This window comes from Nicotiana sylvestris, chromosome 6 (assembly GCF_000393655.2).
Source record: "Nicotiana sylvestris chromosome 6, ASM39365v2, whole genome shotgun sequence".
Taxonomy (NCBI): domain Eukaryota; kingdom Viridiplantae; phylum Streptophyta; class Magnoliopsida; order Solanales; family Solanaceae; genus Nicotiana; species Nicotiana sylvestris.
The window spans coordinates 197798087-197819184 of NC_091062.1; the positions used below are offsets into that span (position 1 = coordinate 197798087).

The following is a 21098-nucleotide window of genomic DNA, read 5'->3' on the forward strand; positions in this document are numbered from 1 at the left end:
TTGTGTTCTAAGGTTGTATTAAAATGAGCCCGTTGGTATATTTGAACTTAGAACTAAGCCTGTTGGTATATTCAGTTCATTGAACTGAATTTATTGGTCATTTGTTATCCTGAATCTTTCAATACCCTTAAAGCCATGTTGACTGTTTCGTCTTTTGTATTCCAATCTGATTAAGGCATATGCTCATCTAGTTGATTTCAGCTCATCTGTTGCTGAGCTAAATATGATTGCTTCCCCAATATAGCTAGTTCAATGTGTGCTGCCCTGAACCCTTAGTCTTCATTTTAATGCTATTTGATTTAATAGCTTGAATTACTAATTGATTTGAATTGGTTATAGCTGTTGTAGTTAGTTGGATTCAGTTTAGTCAATGGGTAGGTTTGAATAGGTATAGTTGAAGGGTTCAATGCAGAGTGAAATGGATTGGGTAGGATAGTGATTCCGGGGGCTTTAAGAGGGTATTTTGGGGATTGAAAAGTTCAGAAATTGGCTAGTTTAAGTGGGCTGTCAGTAAAATATTAAAGTACCATTAAACTAATGAATTTTTTAGTATTAGTGAGGAACAAAACATAATAGCATGGGGATTAATGGAATATTATAAGCTACCCATGCCTTTGGTTCAAGACACATGATAATGGGCTGTAAGAGAATATCATGGGCAAAAAGATGGTGGTGGTATTAGTTTAATTGCTTTTGAGAGGGGGAAGGGTCTGTTTTTTGGCAGATAAATAGAGCAAGGTTTAGACATTGAGGGGGTCTCCTTTTTTCAGGAAAAAAGGGCAGTAAGGGTTGAGGGTCAAAACAAAATAGAAAAAGTCCAAAGATAGGCATACACTGCCTGACTTTGGAAAAAATTGAGAAAACCTACTGTTGCATTAGTTTCCTGAAGTCAAATTAGAATTCCAGTTGATGAGTTGCATGTTTCTAGCTTGATTTCTGATTGTGAGAGTCTCAGAGGTTCCCTGGTTGGTTTTCTAGTGATTTTGGGTTTGTTCAGGCTGGTTTTGAGTCAGTCTGGTAATTCTCGTTTGGTTTTAAACACTTCTGGATTTCTGGCTCATCACTTGGGCCTGTTCTTTGTTCTATATTACTGGGCATTGATTATTACTATTGCTGTTGGGTTGTGCTATCTGCTGCTGCTGACCTGCCTGTTTTCTTCTTCTTCTTCCATTGTAACTGATTTCCAGGTACACAACTGTAACTCTGGCATTTGTAAGCTGAAAACATGGAGTTCGAATATACATGAAGAGTTGAAATTTTGTTTTAGTTTCTATATGACTGATGTATTTAAATTATTCAGTCACTGCTGTTAGTATATAGATCCCTGTTGGTATGTAGTAAGTGGACTGAAATGGAGTTGTATGAGATTTTTTTTAATATAGTTCATACTAAAACATGTTAGCATATGGTAACTGATCCCTGTAGTTAAAGATGAGTTTGTTGGACTGTTAAATTAGTTGGGACTGTGATTTTTGGATTACTGGATCATTGGATTCTGTCGACTAAGTCTGAATGCCAGTTTTTTTTATGCCAATGGCTAATTCTGGAAAGTACCACATCAATTGAAAGGAAAAGGAAAGTGTAGAATGCAAATAGTATTGGAATTCGGTTAAAGTGTCGATTGTAGGCACTAACTATAGTTAGTTTAGTGTGTGTGTTCAGTTTAAACAGTTAAAGCTAGAAATAACTTGAATTAGCATTCTATTTTTGAACCTGTGATATTGTGTTTGTATTAAGGGCCGTTGTTCAAATTGGTAATAGTAGTCATGTGAGTGTCGAACTAGATGTTAGGACGACAGTGGCATAAGACGTTGGCTGGTCCGTTAGTTAAAAACAAAGTGGGGGTGTCAATTGCATGTTTTTAACTCGTTTTAATTACAATAGGTAATGAATTAGTGAATTGGTATTAAACTAATGGCTTAGAAACTTCATTCAGGATCATTTAAGTTAATATGAGCAATCTGGGCCATACCATGGCCCAATTGTATGGATCATTCGAAATTGGTAACAAGCCTGTTCCCCCTTAGGCCTCTAACATACTTGCTAGCCCGATGCTTTGATCAAAGGCCCCAAAATTGGGCATTTTTAAACACGCAAGTTTATTTTAATATAGTAGTTCATAAATTAACTAAGTTAGTAGTTCATAAATTAACTAAGTTTTCTTTTATTATTATTAGATACATGATATTAAATAGGAGATCATAGTCGCTGTTAGGTTTGCCTTTTAAATAATAAATGAGACGAACCTCGATAAATAGAACACATAAGTCGCGGGGCCCTCATCAAAATGTATATTTAAAATACTTAGACTTAGGGACGGGCCGTTTAGCCAATTTCACGGTCTTCCCCAAAATAATCATACGTTAGTCTCTTTAGGCACGTATTTAATAATGTTATCTTCTTAAACTCGGGTGCACATTTATGTGACCCAAATCCAAATTTCAACAGAGTTGAAATGTGTCAATAACTACAGATGCATTGATGTGACGTGGTTCGAGATGTATTTTCACGATGTTGCAATTCTCGGTAAAAAATAATAATAATAAGAGCGGTACACAGTTAAAATTGGCACATAGATTCAACATGTATTAAAAATCAGATAAATAATCCGAATATGATAGTTGAGCGACCGTGCTAGAACCACGGAACTCGGGAATGCCTAACACCTTCTCCCGGGTTAACAGAATTCCTTACTTGGATTTTTGGTTCGCGGACTGTAATACAGAGTCAATATTTTCCTCGATTCGGGATTCAACCGGTGACTTGGGACACCATAAATCTCCCAAGTGGCGACTCTGAATTTTTAAATAAAATCCCGTTTCGATTGTCCTTTAATTGGAAAAACTCCCTTTTACGCCCCTTTGCGGGTGTAGCCGAAAAATAAGGTGTGACAATCGTTAAAAGAAGTGATTTGTTAATGAAGTATGTTGTTAAGGATTGGTTTGCCTAGCTCACATTAGTAGGCGCCATCATGACTCCCGAGGGTGGAAAATCTGGGTCGTGACAATGGCATATAGCGAGACAGTGAATACAATGAAACATATAGAATACAGCGGGATACATTGAAATACAATGAGATAAAAAGACAGTGAATACAATGAAATACACGAAATACAACGAGATAGATTGAATCACAATGAAAAAAAGACAGTGAATACAATGAAAAATACAATGTGATACGTTGAAAAAACATTAAAATATATTAACAGAAAATCAAGTTGTTCAGCCCCAAACTCCGTCGTCTTTGTTCAAGAACAAACCCTAATTTCCGGCGAATCCACCGTCGAGCAAAAACCCTGAATCTCACTGTTCACACGCCGCCGTCGATCGGAGGCTTCATCTAATTTCGGTTGTAGAAATTACCAACACTGCTTGGGGACCCGTGATCGTCTTGTCAGAGGAGACATCCATAACCGCACGACCATTTTTCTTATTCTTGTTTATGTTCTTCGCCATAGCTATGCAAACAGGGAGACGTAAGGATTTCTTCTGCAATTGTAATTGCAACGGAAGGGTTTAGGGTTTAATCCTTTCTCTGCAAATAACTGGATTAGATTGTTTAGTTTGGTTGATAAATTGATTCATCAGTTAATGACGATGGTGGGTGAAGGAATTGGAGAGCTCTTTATGAGAAATCTGAGGCAAAAGTTGTATCAAAGTAGAGAGAGAAAGAAAATATTGTAACTGAATAGCGTATTAGTGACTTAGGAGTAGGAGGTAACCAAAATTAGATATTTTGCTATAAACATTAAAAGGTATATAGAATATATAATTTTTTTAAATGATATTTATTTAAAATAAATAAGTTGTTAACCTTTGCTATCAAAATTTTAACTAGAATAAATAGTCGAATTTATTCTTGAACTATACAAATGATCTATATTTGCTCTTTAACTACTCTTGTCAGCTCATAAGGGCAAAATCGAAATACGGTAAGGGTGTGAACGAGATATTTTATTTAACAATGAAAAAATTGTTCCATTCCCATAGTCTAATAATATTTTTGGCCCTTTGCCCCCAATTAAAAATTAAAATAATTATGAAAAAAACAATATTCATTCATAAATAAAGGAATTTTTCCCTTTTTGATTAAAAAAACCTTTTACCAAAAAATGACTATATATTAAACTCCATTTGATAAGTGTTAGGGATTGGTGCATACTAGTGTCACTCAAACCGAGTCTGATTCAATTCAAAGTCATATTCCGAGAAAGTACTCGGTATCTTCTAATCTTCAACTGTTTCACCTATCATTACTACATTATTCTATTCAATGCCATTGACTTTGCTTTCAATATAGAAATCAAGCAGCAGAGCAATTCAGCCAATTCTGAGACAATACAAAAAAATGGAGGACACAACCAATGACTCTCCTCCTGTAAAAGGGGTAGTAATAATCACACTACCACCTCTTGATAATCCTTCTTTAGGCAAAACCATAACTGCATTTACACTCTCTGATTCACCACCCCAACACCACCACCAACAACAACAACGAGAACCACCACAACAAAGTCAATCTTCAGTTCCACAACAAGATTCAAACACTGGCTTTTTTCATGTTTCTTTACAAAGATCGTTCCTTTTTCGCCCAAGAATCGTTCTTGGACTTTTGGGTATTTCTATAATTGCTTTATCATTCTGGTCTTCACTTTCACAAGAGACCCTTTTTGAATTAAGAGATGTGGACCGTGATGATCAAAATAGTTCCAATAGTTCTTTTATTCTTCCTTTGTATCCTAAGCGTGCTAGTATTTGGAATTCAAGGACAGATGTTGAGTTTAAACTTGGGAGGTTTGTGGATTTTAAACCTGATATTGTTATGGAGCTGGTCAATGATCAACAAATGGCTAAGTCTGTGTCTGCTGCTACTAAATTAGACTCTTCTGCTAATTTTCCTGTCAAGGGTAATATTCATTCGGATGGGTAGGTTCGTCTGATTGAAGTATATTTGATACTGCTTTTAACTTGTTCCTGTATTTTATTTCATGATAATTTCTGAAATCATTGACTATTCCTCAATCTCAAACTAATTGGGGGTGCGTTATGTGAATTCTTGATATCCATTGCCCTGGTCCTTTACATATTTAGAGGAACATCACACAATTTGACTATATTTAGCTTGTTGTCAATTCTATGATAATTTGTGAACAAGTCAAAGAGTTAAAGGGTTTACTGGCAGAATTATATCTGGGAGAATTGCATAGAAGGGAGATTCCATGTAGAGAATTACCAGACATTTGAAAAAGCAACTGCTGATTTCATTTGCATTCACATGTATCTTCATTTCACCTGATAGAACAGCAACCCTTTACCTATAAAGGATTCAAATATTGTGAATCTCCAATGAAGAAATGGACTTCATAACAGCCAATGAACTTATTAATTAGTATTGTTACTATCTAAAGTTTCTTCTGTCCATTGTTACATGAAAGCTCACCTTTTATGATACTTATTTATCGTAACTGCAAAATGCAGTGGTTTTGGTTGCTTTTAGCTACACTCAGTTAGTCATTCCAGCTACGCAGTAACTAGAGAAGATAAGCACCTTAGTTTGAAATTAAACAAACTGTGCAGATTAATCCATGAAGGTCAGCTTTATATTGATATGACACTTCACAGTCTAAAGGCTAAACCTTTTTTAACTTGCTCAACTGTTGCGTGCCAAGGAGAACAGACTGATAACTTGACTTCCCAAGTTGCCTACAAAATTTTCATCTCAAGATGTTGGGTCGCTCTAATAAAATAACCAAGTTTTGATTAGTAGTTTTCCTTACTCTTCCTCTTTGAAATGTCCAGTGCACTCTGAGTGATATATTGTTGCTGTAAACCATAATTGGGTCAGGACTTGTTCAACTGGAACACAAGTTGATTTTAACATCATTTCCTATATAGGTTGTACTACACATATATGCTTGTGGGGAATCCTCCTAAGCCTTATTTTGTTGATATCGATACGGGAAGTGACTTGATGTGGATCCAATGTGATGCTCCATGCACTAGCTGTGCCAAGGTGATGCCTAGACCTTGCTATTGTTGTTACTAGCTGCTTCTTCTTGTTCCTACTATCATGCATAACAAGAACGTGCTTGCTATGGACACTACTTGATAGGGAGATATGGACATTCCTTATACCAACAAATTAGTCAGCCACACTGCAATTTTTATTGTTCTAATGATGACCACCCCCTTCTTTTTCCAAATAACCAGATGAATTTTGGTCTAAGTTTTAAGATATTCAAATTCTAGTGAGAAAGGGTCTAACGTTTTTGTAATTTATGTAGTGGTAGGTGAGGTGTTGGGCCTCTCAATCACACTTTGTCCACCACTTCAGTTGCCAAAGTGTAGTTAGAAAGTCTGCTCTTTATTTTCAAGCTTGTTATTCTATACTAGTTTCTAACATAAGAAGCTTTCCCAGGGAGCCCACCCATTGTACAAGCCCAGAAACGTCAATATGATACCTCCAAAAAACCCCTATTGTGTTGAGGTTCAAGAGAATCTCAGGTCCAAGTATTGTGATAACTGCCATCAATGTGATTATGAGATAGAATACGCTGACCACAGCTCTTCTGTTGGGGTTCTTGCAAAAGATACACTTCAATTGGTGCTTGCAAATGGGACAGGAATCAAGTCAGATGTTGTTTTCGGGTAAAGTTAATCCTTTACCCTTTACTTTGTGGCCTTACTACTTTTTTTATAAGGTTGTAAGTTTTGGCTTATCATTTTTCAGCTGTGCATATGATCAGCAAGGCACACTTCTCAACACACTAGCAAACACTGATGGGATCCTTGGACTTAGCAGAGCTCCAATCAGTTTACCTTCTCAGCTAGCAAACCATGGGTTCATCAACAATGTTATTGGACATTGTCTTGGCGCTGATACAAATGGGGGCTACTTGTTCTTAGGCAATGATTTTGTCCCACATTGGCGGGTGTCATGGGTCCCTATGCTAAATTCCCCTTTTTCGTGAGTATAGCATTTGGGGTTGCCTATTTTCTTTCTATTTTATTTACTCCTCCTTTGTCTTGCTTATAATCATGGCCCTGCTTTTTGGTATTTGAGTTGTGCCTTGTTTTTCATTTCTTGCTTTTTTGGGTCATATATAAGATTGCCATCTTATATGTCTGGTTCTTTTTTATATAAGCTTTAAAGGTTGTGAACTGCTCTTTTTGTACAATTGTTGTGCCAGACTCTTGTGCTTTAACAAGAGATGCTTACCAATGTCTAAACTATAAGAGTGAAACCAAAAGGTTTAAAAAAAAAGTAACAGAGTTATTTCCATATCATATTTCTATCATTTTACTTGTCTCCATTTTCCTCACCGATTTCTTCAGTTTCCATAGGTTCTGATAGTTTTTACCCCTGTATGCGTCCTGAGTAATGGTATATTGTCAGGTCCTTATTAGGCCTCATCCTTTCATGTTCAGAAATTTTTATCAAGCAGAATTGATGAAAATGAACTATGGAAGCAAAGAACTCCAATTAGGCAAAGCGAGAGATGGAAAAGGAACTGTAGTGTTTGACAGTGGCAGTACTTACACATATTTCACAAATCAAGCATATAAAGCTTTAATTTCCATGGTAAGTCAGAGTGATTACTCAATTCATTCAGAAGATCGTACATTTCTTTGATGATTATTCACCAACTATTTGCTCCTTTTTCACGATAATTGCAGCTTGAAGAGATTTCCAGTGAAGATCTTATCAAGGATGCATCAGACACGACATTACCCATTTGCTGGCGAGCTAAATTCCCAGTAAGGTATAACAGTTCAATATATATATAAGTGATTGGTTGCAGGAGTTAACAATTAAAGTTTGAAGTTGTAGTTTTTGATAGCGCTTTCCTCTGGTGTGTATCTGTGCTGGCTGTTACTGCTTTCAAGAAATTTGATTTCAAGTGATAGCATAGTGATAGAGGAAATAATATCAATCTAGAGATTCTCAAATCAGCATGAAACTTATCGCTTCACTTTTTGGCATATGCCATATAGTTTTCTCATTTCTGACATTTCTTCTAAGTGAACCTGAAGCCAGAGTTGCATTTACAAGCCAGCCTCAATCTGCCTAGCCTTCTTTGTTCTCGGGAATGTTGATTAAATTTACTTTTTTCTCCATCCCCTTTTCTCCTTTTTGATGACTCCTTGCTAATATAATTATTCTTTTCATACTACGCTTGCAGATCTATTACAGAGGTAAGGCAATTATTCAAACCTCTAAACCTTCAATTTGGAAGCAAGTGGCGTATAGCGTCCACAAAGCTCTCGATTCCTGCAGAGGGGTATTTGACTATAAGTGTGAGTAATCCCTTGCTTTTCTTGGTCAATGGCACTTTTTCGTCCCCTCCCCTGCCCCTTCCTCTTTTGCTTTTTCTCTCAACCAACAATGTTGAATTATTCTGCTGCAGGAAAAGGGTAATGTGTGTTTAGGTATCCTTGACGGAAGCAACATTCATGATGGTTCCGGTTTCATACTTGGAGGTACTGTTTCCAAAAACGACAGATTATATAATAGATCTATTAAACTGAATAGAGATGTTCAGAAGTAACTTGTTAGTCAGTTGAGGTTGGTGTGTGAGTGTTCTAATGGACTATTCTGGATTTGAGCCATTTAAGTGTTCAGATGGAGACCTATTTCTCTTCACTTGTTAGTTTATAGGTTCTCTTCATAGTAGCACAAACAATGAATCAGATCACAACAGTCCATAAGCTCTGAACAGAGGCGGATCCGGAATTTAAAGTTTATGGGTTCCTACCGTAATTTCAAATTAATATACAATAATAACTGGGTTCACAATTATATATTTATAAATATTTAGAGGATTTCTCAATAGAACTATAGGGTCTATGCAAACCCAATAACAACACTCTAGATCCGCCACTGGCTCTGAACATAGGAAATTTGTGTGTTCTGGTTTGAGTTCAACTATAGTCATTATTTGATTCTTCTGAAGTAAACAATCTGTTACTTCTGTCATCCCTTGCAGATATTTCACTACGTGGCCAGTTGTTCGTATATGACAATGTTAACGAGAAGATTGGATGGATAAGATCAAATTGTGAACGGCCCCAGAAACTTTTGAATCTTCCTTTCTTTTGACACAGGACACCACTATAACTCCATTTCTACAGTGATCACATACTCTTATTCTTCCTGTTAGATATGTTTGGTGATTGGAAGTTATAACCTTTTAGCTAGGGGAAGAGCCTGTATAGAACGATTCTGCTTTCTCATGTAGCTATGGTCCTAGTGTGTATATCTAATTTTCTGTACCACAGTTTGATGCTTTACTTTTCTCTTTTTGATCCAATGCAATGCTAATCAAAACGTGAATATTCCTACAAAAAAGTGAACGTTAAATAGAATATATGAGCAATCAATAATTAATCAACCACGTTAACATCTTCAGACGGCTCCACTAGAACAAAATGGATGTATTTTCATTTATTCCCTTTTTTGGCTGGGATTCTAAGAGGGGGCCGTGGGTAATGTGCTTAAAACTTGGGAGAAATTCAAAAATAGTTAGATTTACAAGTAGTCATTCAAAAATAGTCATAGTTTCAAAAGTTATTCAAATTTAGCCACTTTTTATGTAAAAGATAAATCTGAACGAAAACACTGTTCAAAATCCGGAAATTACTCCAGCATAATATACTGGATTATACTGGAGTTCCAACAAAGTATACTAGAACTCCAGTATATTATACTGGAGCCAGCAAAGTATAACGGTCCAGTATAATATGCTGAATGTTTATACAAAAGGTGCACTGAACTCCAGTATATTATGCTGGACCGGTCTCTGTTGCAGTAAAATAGTGGCTATTTTTCAATGACTTGGCAAACGCTGGTTATTTTTGAATGACCAGTTCGAAAATTGGCTAGCCCGTGCTATTTCACTTAAAACTTCAATCAACTTTGTGTCAAGTTAAGCAAAAATTGAATTTCCAATATTATGAGCCTGTTTGGATTAGCTGATTTGTAAATAGCTGATAAGCTTGAAGTGCTTAAAAACATTTTTAAATGCTGAAACTGATCTTTTAAATAAGTATGTACGTGTTTGGATAGACGTACTAAACTGATAATAAGCAGTTGGTGTGTTTGGTGGAAAGACGCTGATAAGCTGTTATTTTGTTAAAATGACTAAAATACTCTTACAAATTTTACAAAAGATTGCAAATTAAAAAGTTTCTTTATAAAGAAAAGGATGAACAACGAATATGGAATGAAGAGAAAGTTAGAAAATTTATTTTGGGAAAAATATTTTGTGAATCAAAAAATATTATTAAGGATAAACTAGTAAAAGCCTTGGTCAAACTAAAGTGCTTATATGCTAAAAAGCCATAAGTTGGAGGTGATCAACTTATGACTAATTTTAGCTTATAAAGCACTTGACTTATAAGCACTTTGGATATTTATCAAACGCGTAGATAAGTCAAAATGTGCTTATAAGTCAGTTTAACCAGCTTATAAGCTTAGCCAAATATCTTCTATAAGCACCAAAGGATATGGCCTAGCGGTTGGTGAAATGAAGGAAAATTATGATTCAAATTCCAACATCGACAAACACACAGGGTGATTGTTTCCTACTGATTTGAACCTTCATATTAGAATTACTTGGTACTTATACTAGTTGAATGTAGCAAATATCTCGTGAAATAATTGAAGTGCAGGTAAGTTGATTCGGACACCATCTTTCTAGATAAAATTGCTAAATTGTAGTAGGAAACTTCACTTCCAACCAAGAGGTTGTGAGTTAGGCGGGAAGTTCTTGGAGGGAAGAATGTCGGGGGTCTATTTGGAAACAGCCTCTCTACCCAGGGTAGGGGTAAGGTCTGCGTACACACTACCCTCCCCAGACCCCACTAAGTGGAATTATACTGGGTTGTTGTTGTAGTAGGAAACTTCAGTCAACTTTGAGTATAAGACAGGCAAAACTTGTGTATCAACTCTGTTCTCTCACTTTACTTTTTAGTTTTTCCCTTTTGGCCTAATCATGTTCTCAGAGAAGTCGTTCCTCATCAACTTCAATCAAACATGTAAGTCGCGCTTTCTCCAGATTCCGCTATATGCTCAAGATTTCATGCTTATGACTGTTAACTAGTAGTCGTAGAGATTGAGAATCGAAGTGCGTGAGAGGTAGAGGTTCTAGTTTTAAAAACCAAGGACCTTGCTTCGACATTTGCTAAAGAATTTTAGATCTAGCAGCTATCCATGAAGGCCATTTTTGCAACTAAGACTAACAAGGAGAAGGTAACTCCATTGTTCATGAGCAATTGCATCTAAGTAGCGACGGTATATGAAACATCAAGTGCAAGAAAGGCACATCTAAGTATTCTGCCAGCTTTGCCAAGAGTATACTCAACAGTCAACACTGAAGATTTTTGAAGCCTCCAGTTGAAAACCCAATGTCGTACTTCAATTTCTATATAACCCTGAAGGTATCATCACAAGTAAAGAAAACTTCAGGAAGAACACTAGTAGATCTAAGTCCTTGAGTGGTGGCTGAATTTCCACATATATTGGTTCTAATTCATGAACAATTTCCTTGACAAACCACCAACACATTCAGAAACCTAAGCTCAAGTTCTATTGTATTTATTTTTTATGGCGGGGTCCTACGGAAAAATGCTGTCATATCTTAGAGTAACATTTCTTAGTTGATGTCCAGGAATGTTGACAAGAATGATTTGATATCTAAAGACGATAAAAGCTCTTGTACATCTTTGTTCACACTTGACAATGGAGAAGGAGAAAACTACTTTGAACTACTCAATCGCCTAACTAGATATCACTTGGTTGCTTGTAGGGCTTGGTTGGCGAAAAACCTAACATCAACATCTGGGTCCTCGCTGAGTTCAACCAAACATGGTCGAATTGTTGTCTCCACGACCTGCACATAAGGATTCGCGGTTAATAGTACCAGATTTAGCACTCCTTTCTCCAAAGGAAAAAATCATGAAATGATAAAAGATATGTCCCCTATCAAGCATTTCAAGTCAAATCTTTGCTTTTAACTCCCATGAATATATTAGTTATTACATTATTACTAAGGCTCAGTAGACAGTCTATCGATTAACTATGCCTCAATACCAAAATGGTAGGATGTCCTCTATTTTCCATTCTGCTCTATTCAAGTCCATTTCGTTCATTAAATGATACACCTGGATGCAGATGTAACTCATGCCTCAGAGAGTGCGACCAAATGCATTTATTAATACAAAAATCCATCATAATCGGCCTATTTTTGCAGTTAACTTCAACCTACCACAACTCTTTTCCTACTCTCTCGGGACCTGACAGTCTGACACTAGTTATCTAAGTTCAAAAAGGTCAATCGACATGGGTGGAGATGCTCACTGGACAGTCTACTTTACATTAAATAAGCAAATGCATGAAATACACAGACACATGTCAGCCTTTAAACAAACTAGAAGTAAATTGATGCTTACAGATTGTTCAACTATTGGAATAAGAGACTGCAACACCTTAGCCACATTGAACTTGATATTCGGTACCCTGGAACATGCAAGTATTAGACCTGTAAGCTTAAAATTACCCAACAAAAAGGTAAAGCATAAATAAACTGAAGATTAACCTGTCTTTTGAAGCAGTAATAATAACTGGCAAAAGTTTGGAACAAGTAATTTCTGAGCCCATTACATGGGCAAGAAGAGAAATTGCATGAAGGATTGTCATCCGGTAAAGATAATGTGGATCATTAATCATATCCAACACCTGAAAAATGAATCAGTCAAGTTATCAAAAGAGGAAAACCTAAGACCTCCCACCCGCCACAAAAGAAATGCAAAAGATTCCACTAGTTGAACTTGAATTTAAATAATGCCCACTAATATTTTTTTATTCTGGAGCATCATCCGGTAATTTATTGATTCTGGACAAGATATTCCACATATCACGACTCATCACAGACCAAGAGACAATCTCTTTGTAATCAGTGATAAACCATGTATGGAAAATAACACTACTAAATTCTTTTTTCCTTAAACAAATTCAAGAGAAGAAACTGCTAAAGTATTACATCAGCAAACTATCAACCAGCTTATTAAAGGCAACAAGAAAACCTGTGGAATTATATGCTCCATTGCCCAAGTTGGACCAAATTCCTCAGCAAGGCGCTTAACATTGTTTGCTGCTGCATCTCTAATAGAATAAACCTGCAAGTTGAAGAATGATAATAAGAAAGACATAAAAAAGGAATACAAGAACAATGCAAAGAATTGCACAACGTGATGTAATTGGTTACATTATGAGTACCCTAAAAGAAGTTAGGATAGATGGCAATAAGTGATATTCAAGATACTAAGTGACCACGACAAGAAGAAGCATCAGATGTGATTTCTAAAAGGCAGAATTAAGATCAAAGAATCCGGAAAAAAGAGTTTCAGCAGAAATGTTCTGTCGGTAGAAGCAAGTGACCTAAATATGGACTATCCCTGGCCCTGGGCAAGCAAGTTCCATGTATCTTGACAGAACAGAATTGAATCCTCCATCGAGACACCAGGAAATGGTATGACTTCATATTATGTGGCATGCTATCCATAATGCCTTTCCATCCATGTGTGGAAAGTTTAATATGGACACCACATCAGAACTCTTTGAGCCACTAGAAGAGGCAGTCACTATAGTAAATTCTTGAAAAAATGTCATGCAATATAGCTCCTTGCAACTTTACATCATTAATATGTCTCTGGTTGTCAGGATATGCCTATTATGTGACTATTCCCAGTGACATGCTGACTGCTTTTCTCCAGAACAGATACTGCTCCCAGCTGCTTCCCAGAAATACAAGTCTCTTAATGCTAAAGTGGATCTTAATGCTACATAGAGTCCCGAGATAGTTATTGTAGAAATAAGATTTTTGTAGGTAAATATTGAAACAAAGTAGTTTAATCAAACTAGCACCAACCAGGTGCCATCATAGACCAGTTCTTAACTATGTATTCTTAACTCATTCAAACTATATCAAAGAGCCATCCCGTGTCCATCTCCCCTAAATCAAAAGGTCTCATTTTTCCAAAACAGGCATTTAGAGATAACAGATCATAGTAAAAATTTTATGCCTTTACACCATAAAACAGGCATTTTGATCATAGTCACTTTATCCAGACACAAACAAGAATGTTCGCAGTTCTTTCTGTCTAAAGCATCAGTAGGCATAACAAGCAACAGAAAGCTTCATGGAAACCTTGTCTTTTAGCCATTGCATGCACAGAGCACCGAGCTTGTCATCAAAAAAGCCGACCCCCAGCTGACTTGCCAATAGAGGTATGTACTCAATTATTGCAAGCCGAACCCTCCAGTGTCTATCCTCTGCAAGTTCAACAATAGCTGGCAGCAGGGATTGGGAGAGTAAATCAATTCCAATCACCTGCAATTGATTATAATTTAATTTCATATAGAAGAACATGAAAAACAGGATATATGTTGGTAGGTTCAGAAGTCATCAAGGCTAAAATTAGGCAAAGTTACTTCAAGTACAGAGTGATAATATTGAACTGTAGCTAACCTGGTTTACTTGATCAAGCTTACTGATAATATTCAAACGAACATCAGGAAACTCATCCTTCAGAAGAGAGAGGAAAATTGGGAGAAGCTGCTCTATAGTTGCATCCTATAGTAACCAGTATGGAAACATTAAACTCCTGTTAGAGATATCATTGACTAAAAATTGGAAAAGCTGCAACGAAAGTAGTGTGTTCCAAAAAAAGGTATTATTTTGGGTTCAAAAACAAGAATGAGAACAATATTATAATTGACATCATCGAAGTCAAAAAAACATAAAAGCCATAATGGCTGCAAGACCGAAGAAAAAAATCTTCAGGATAAGCTGCTAACAAGTAACAAGTGCCAACACAGTAATCGATAACATACTGCTAAAATCTGTTTTCAACTTTGGATTCAAGAAAAGGTAAGAAAAGTTAAAGAAGGAATAAGCAGACAACAGGAAGATTCTAACGAAGCAAAAGGGAATCAGAAGCTGAACTTTACTGTACCACTATAGACCATAACAAGAGAGCAGAATGCAGTGATGAAGTCACAAGGTATTTATACCTTTCCGAGAATAGGCGCCATTCCCATGATAACTGAAGCCAAAGCAGAACGGACATGTTGGGATGAATCTGATGATAGTTCCTATGAAAAAGAATGTAATTTTAGTTAAAAACCATTAAGTGATCATTTAATGATTGATACTTGATAGATGATCTAAGAAAAGGAATCACACAAGGAGACATTATCTGGAGAAACCAAAAGTAGAAATTCGAGACAGTAAAATAGGAAAAGGAACTTCATAAAGTTTCTACCTTTACGCAAGGAAGGATATGCTGGATAGCAAGCTCAGGGCTCAAAATACGGCAGAACTTAGTCACCTTGCCAGCAGCAGCTATACGCACTTCAGCCTCATTGTCACGAAGTAGCCGAACATAGGCAGGGACCAAGTCCGTCCTGATGAATTTTATGATGGTCATGAATTAGTCATAAGGGAGAGAACTTGATAGAAAAGCAAAAATAGTAAAAGAAAAAGAAATCCTTATGGTGAAGAAAATTTCTGCAATATTGAGATTCACAGCATTTTCAGTTCAGTGCATGAAAAAGAAATAAATAAAAGATTCAGAATGAAATACAACATACTTCAATTGAAAAGAAAGGTTGAAGGAAAAGTACATCATAACACAGATTACAGAACATGAGAAATGCACATATCACAAATAATTACCTGGTAGCCTCTGGTCCAACTGCCTCACAAAGTTCATAAAGTTGATTTGCAACCATGTAGCGAACACGCCAAGACTTATCCTGTTCAAATGGATAAAGAGGTAATTAATTAGTCACTACAGCCAGTATGCATGAAAATACTGACGCAAAGCAGCAGTATTTGGTTGCATGAAAATACTGACACAAGTAAGCAAAAGAACCAAATTCCAGAAAGGAAAAAGAAATGAAACAGAGTGGTTATATCATCAATGTCATTTGTTGGAATTCGCTTGAGACTGAGAACAAAATGATGACTAAAGCCCCGCCAACATCTGCGATTATGTCAGGGAAAAGAATGGCAAAAAGGAAACATAATCTCCAATTTATAATACCACTCAGGGCCTTTACAATCTCAAGGATATTACATCCTTAGGCACTTATCCTCTTTTACAATCTCAAAGCCTGCAACATTTTGCGTTCTTTCAATCTATTTCATGAGCTAGGGAAAAACCTTTTCTTAAAATTAGGAATGAACAGAGGAAGAACTTATTTCAGCTCATAAGGAGAAAAAAGGTTTTACTGAGAATTTTTCAGCCTATGCATCCATATGCATGTACTATCAGCTCACACTAACAATTTAGTTTAACTATAGTGGGGGGGGGGGGTATCGAACAGAAAAACAACTCCCAGAACAATTGCCTAGTATCTCGTCAAGCTAAAACTGGCAAGGATTAAGCATAGCTACACTCATAAGTGACAAACGAGAAACAGTGGTGATGTTACTATAAGAAATCCAGAAATGTCATATGGCAGAAATCTATATAAAACTGCATTTGCATGCAAAAAAGTTCTCATTAAAGTAAAGCTTGGTGGGCCAACCTGAGCAAAATTAACTATGACGGGCAGAATTTGTGCTACACAATCTTTAGGCTCCAACAGCTTCCCCAAAGCTGCACAATCCTCAACAGCCAATAAACGGACAGAATCTTGATCTGAATAGAACCAATTCCTCCTTAGTCACACTGATATGAATTGAATAAACTAAATAGAGCTCAATATTAACATCTGCCAACTATTAGCTGCGAATGAATCTTTGTAAGGTCAGCAGAAAGAGAACTAATGTCAGAAAAAGCACAATCAGGCAAGTCCCTGACAAATAAAATGATCAGGCTTTTGGAATTGTTTCTACAAAAGGGGAGGGAAGCAAAAGAAAGAAGATGGTGAAACTTCCACAATGGCACATGGCCCCGGTACAACAACAGATTTAAACGTGAATCAATTACAGATAGCTTCAACCTTTAGCAAGTTATAATGTATTCTGAATGATCCATATGAAGTAATCCCCCACACTCATGACACTGATGCATTAAGGCAAAATGAAACAGTCCAAGTAATATTGTCTATGATAATTTTTCCTCTATCTCAGATGAATGTATGCACTCAAATCTAATCCTCATATACTCTTTAGGCTACTCTTAACTTTTCATTACTATGGAAAGGGAACAAGAGAGGATCCTTGAAGATTTGCGACGAATTCTTTATACCTAGATCATGTACAACTTATTCTCAACCAAAAAAAAAGTCAGGGGCTTTTTGATAAAAGTAAGGTATATTTTTTTTTTATGATAATAGAGCTATTTAAGGTGACTTTCACCTTTTTGCATATTCATTGCTCTACTGGACAAAGACAGCTGTATCACTACTAATTTTTATCATTCTCTCCAATACCTCTCTCATACCTAAATACTACATTATGAGCTATGCTCCTACGAGTAACAGAACATGAAAGAGTAAAATAAAACTCAACTGTTATTTGCTCAGACAGCATATTAAGCAGGCCAATTGCTAGGACCAAATCTCAGGACAAAGCAACCCCACCTTGGAAATACTCACTCCAGAACAATTCTAATTTATACTAGTTATCCCCAAACACTATGTTATCCTAAAAAGAACCTTTAAGAGCCACACAGAATTAACAGGAGATGCTCATTCTTTAAGGACTCCTGGATCAAGAAAGGATTTTGCTCTAAAACAGAGACCACATTCAGAAAGCAAATGACGCCATTCAAAAGAAAAGATAAAATACGTGCACAAAATGGGAACACCATACCATCCTGGGTCAAGGTTTCAAACATTGACATGATGTCAGTCTTCAAGTGGGTTTGTTCAATAGTAGCAGCAAACTTTCCAAGATTTGTAGCAGCTGCTCTTCTCACCATAGGCATATCATCTTGGCAAAGTTGGCTATAGATGGTCCTTAGCTCGTTCTTTAATGGCTCTGGAGCACTAGGATAGGCAATGTGAAACAATCCACAGGACGAAACTCGAGCAGTAAACCACTCTCCAGCAGCCAATCTCTGGTTAGAAGAAACCAGGAAGATGTTACGCTACGTCTCAAAAGGATCAATTTTGAAGGATCACGTCTATGATACGACTTACGAGTATTGGGCTATATCAAATTGCACAATACATTTATCAACCAATAAAGAGACTAGCATAATAAACACAAGTAACAATACTCTAGCTTGGATTTTGCTTATATTTTGGGTGTCCCAAGATCTAAAAGATACACACACAAAATATTTTGTTAAGTGATATCTTCAAAAAGTACATAAGCAGTCCCGTTTACGTGACCCTTGAGGAAACTTTTTACAACTGTGATATTATCTATTCCCAGTATTAACATTTACATCAAGTAAAATGCATTGTAGTTTTGATCGTATGCACTATCCTCCCCCTCATAACCAATTAAAATTATTTTAACAAAAGTGCATTCGAAATACAGTAACCAATTAAAGCTTTTGCTCAGATTCTGCACCCCATCAGAGTAGGATACCCTAAAGGAAGCATCTTCAGAAATTCAAACGATTATTCACACAATCTTTCCTGCTGACTCATGTAATAGACCGTGAAAATTTCTTCCTTACGTCTTTGCAACCGTCAACGTGTGACAGAACATGAAAAACTGAGAACAAAGTTCGATCAGCATTTGTCTAGGCATCCACAGACTAGCCATAGAATATTTTTGTATGTATTTTTTAAACTAATTGAGATCAGCAGCTAACATATTGAAGTTGCAGCAGACTTAATATAAGGTCTCAAGCACTCAATACCAACCCCCCCAAAAAGGAGAAAAAGGAATAACATAATTTTACAGCAGGCTGACCAATGCTATAAAAGTGGTGGCAAATTTTAGATACACAGGGAAACAAAGTGGAGCAGCATTTTGAAGATTTTAACACAATAGACAAACCTTCACAAGTGGAATAAATGATTCCACCAAGTCTGATTCCCTCATTTGAGACCCAATTCTGCATAATGACTCAACTGCCTTTTCCCTAACACAAGTCTCTTCAACACTACAAAGACCTTCCAAGGGTGGAAGCAATACACTCGCATGTTCAACCCCTCCAACATATGGAATAAACACCCCCAACTCTTCGGCCATTGCAAGAAGAACTTCGTCATCGTCATCGTTGTTCTCACTTAGAAATGGAATCAACTCTTTCCGAGTTCTCTCCTCACCAAGAGCACGGGCAATGGTAGACAAGCGCCGGATTGAATTCAATCTAAGCTGGATGTCTTCATTCTTCAACTCATCAATCAAAACCGCAATGGGATACAACGGCTCATCAACCATTGACATGGCTTCTTGCAATGTAGAAATACCTGTCTATATATATTCACGAAAACTCAAATTACTTATAAAAGTACAAGAATAATAGTTATTTTAAAGGATCGTTAGCTCGGATTTCATTCTTTTATTAATAGAATGCAGTTAGTTATTGACTTAAAACTAAAAAGGTTCTCTTTTTAATGGCCAAAATAGAATCTTTTGGTGTTACAAATAAAAAGACGCAATTTTCATTAAGAAAACCAAAGTGGAGATGCCATCAATTCAAAAAATCTTACTCATCTACATATTGAAGACATGAAAGATTTGCATGAAGAACGAAGTGATCTGATCAAAATAATTAACTACAATTAGAAAAATTAACCACTCAAATTGACAACAGAATTGGAAACAGAGTTCCTTCTGTCAAATTACTGATCTTTCACATTTTCCAATCTACATTTATGATCCATAAAAGTATCTTGTACTTAATGCACGCCATTAAGAAGCAGTTTGTTAAAATTAAATAAAAACATACTCCGATTAAAAAAATGATGAAGCGTACACCTGAAGTTAACATATCATAAGTAATTATGGTGAAGTTTATAGAAGACGAATTGAGAGAATACTTGAACCTCAAGATACAGAAAATAGGGAAAGAAGATTCTAGAAAACCAAAATATCGAAGCCGAGGCATCTAAACGGTATTCTCTCTGAGTGTGTGTGTGTGTGCGCGTGTCAGAGGGAGAGAGAGAGAGAGAGAGAGAGAGAGAGAGAGAGAGAGAGAGAGATTCGTACCGGGGAAGCAATCAAAGGAATTAGAGTAGCGGAAGTTTGATCAGAAGATTGATCTGTAGTCGGAGAAGATGGGAAGGACCTGCTAATTCCGGTGCTTTTTATGGCATTATTTCCACTTTTTATATTTTTTATTTTTCTTTCCCTTTCTTTTTTTTAACTTCCTGTTTATTTTTCATTTAACCCTTTTATCATTCAGTTAAGTACTGAAAAAAAATCATATTATTCGTAGAATAATAAATTTTCTTCTTATAAATAAAGAAAAAAAAAACTGAAAATTCCCAGCTACTAAATTACTACTCCACTAATTACTAAAGACCCAATTATTAAAAGAAGAAGAAAAGAGGAAAACAAACACCGACAAATTCATGTAGTATAGGTAATTATATTTCGACTCGTTGCCTAACATAATCACATAATAATAAGCATCATGTTATGTTCACATTGTTGGTTTAATATTTTTTTTTCTTCTCTCATGAGAAAAATTAAAATTCATTCAAATATTTTTCCAACCTTGCTCCTTGGTTAATATTGATTCAATTACCTTTTTATAGACTAGAAAATTTAAACGTCGCTCCAGTACAATAGCTCATAAACTATATTGGAAAAATAAATCCTACTAGGCAAATCTCGTGCGACGAGCTCAACCGAGAAGCATGCAGGGTATTTATTACCTTTTCTCAAGCTCTTTTCTACATCTTATTTTTTATACAAAAATTAGAAGACAAAATGGCCAACAAACACATTTAGAAGGGCAAAAAGAATTATCAAATGTTTCTTGGAGAAAACAGTGAGTGCTATACAACAAATTTTCCCCATTCCATTTCGTTTTATTCGAGTACCTTCAGTTTGTTGTACATCTTTTTTTATTTTTTATTGTTAGATTTGAAAATGACATTCATTCATTTATTAATTTTCGAGAAACCCAAGATAGCGATATGCAAGAAACTGAAGCACAAAATGAGGCATATTCCC

The 21098-nt window shown here is 36.1% G+C and overlaps 2 protein-coding genes across 3 annotated transcripts; one reads left to right on the top strand and one right to left on the bottom strand.

Annotated features, from left to right (window-relative positions):
• The first annotated feature begins 4258 nt into the window (after positions 1 to 4258).
• Positions 4259 to 9291, top strand: LOC104226351 (aspartyl protease APCB1). The gene is made up of 9 exons (XM_009778320.2): positions 4259 to 4926; positions 5896 to 6013; positions 6419 to 6648; positions 6731 to 6967; positions 7429 to 7582; positions 7678 to 7763; positions 8184 to 8298; positions 8409 to 8481; positions 8988 to 9291. Exons 1-9 carry the CDS (start codon positions 4349 to 4351, stop codon positions 9098 to 9100), a joined length of 1704 nt encoding a protein of 567 aa, XP_009776622.1. The 5' UTR covers positions 4259 to 4348; the 3' UTR covers positions 9101 to 9291.
• A 2346-nt stretch (positions 9292 to 11637) lies between these two features.
• On the bottom strand, positions 11638 to 20213 carry LOC104226350 (serine/threonine-protein phosphatase 2A 65 kDa regulatory subunit A beta isoform-like). Of its 2 annotated transcripts, none has more exons than XM_009778318.2 (13): positions 20127 to 20213; positions 18969 to 19388; positions 17826 to 18072; positions 16595 to 16707; positions 15738 to 15817; positions 15325 to 15466; positions 15074 to 15154; positions 14529 to 14633; positions 14208 to 14390; positions 13084 to 13176; positions 12597 to 12736; positions 12451 to 12517; positions 11638 to 11891 (listed from the first exon to the last, which is right to left on the bottom strand). In XM_009778318.2, the coding sequence occupies exons 2-13, from the start codon at positions 19359 to 19361 to the stop codon at positions 11790 to 11792; spliced, it is 1746 nt and encodes a 581-aa protein (XP_009776620.1). In that variant the 5' UTR covers positions 19362 to 19388; positions 20127 to 20213; the 3' UTR covers positions 11638 to 11789. The 2 variants fall into 2 exon arrangements, with proteins under 2 accessions (XP_009776620.1, XP_009776621.1); XM_009778319.2 differs by having other exon boundaries at positions 18969 to 19384; positions 20127 to 20209.
• Between the last annotated feature and the right edge of the window lie 885 nt (positions 20214 to 21098).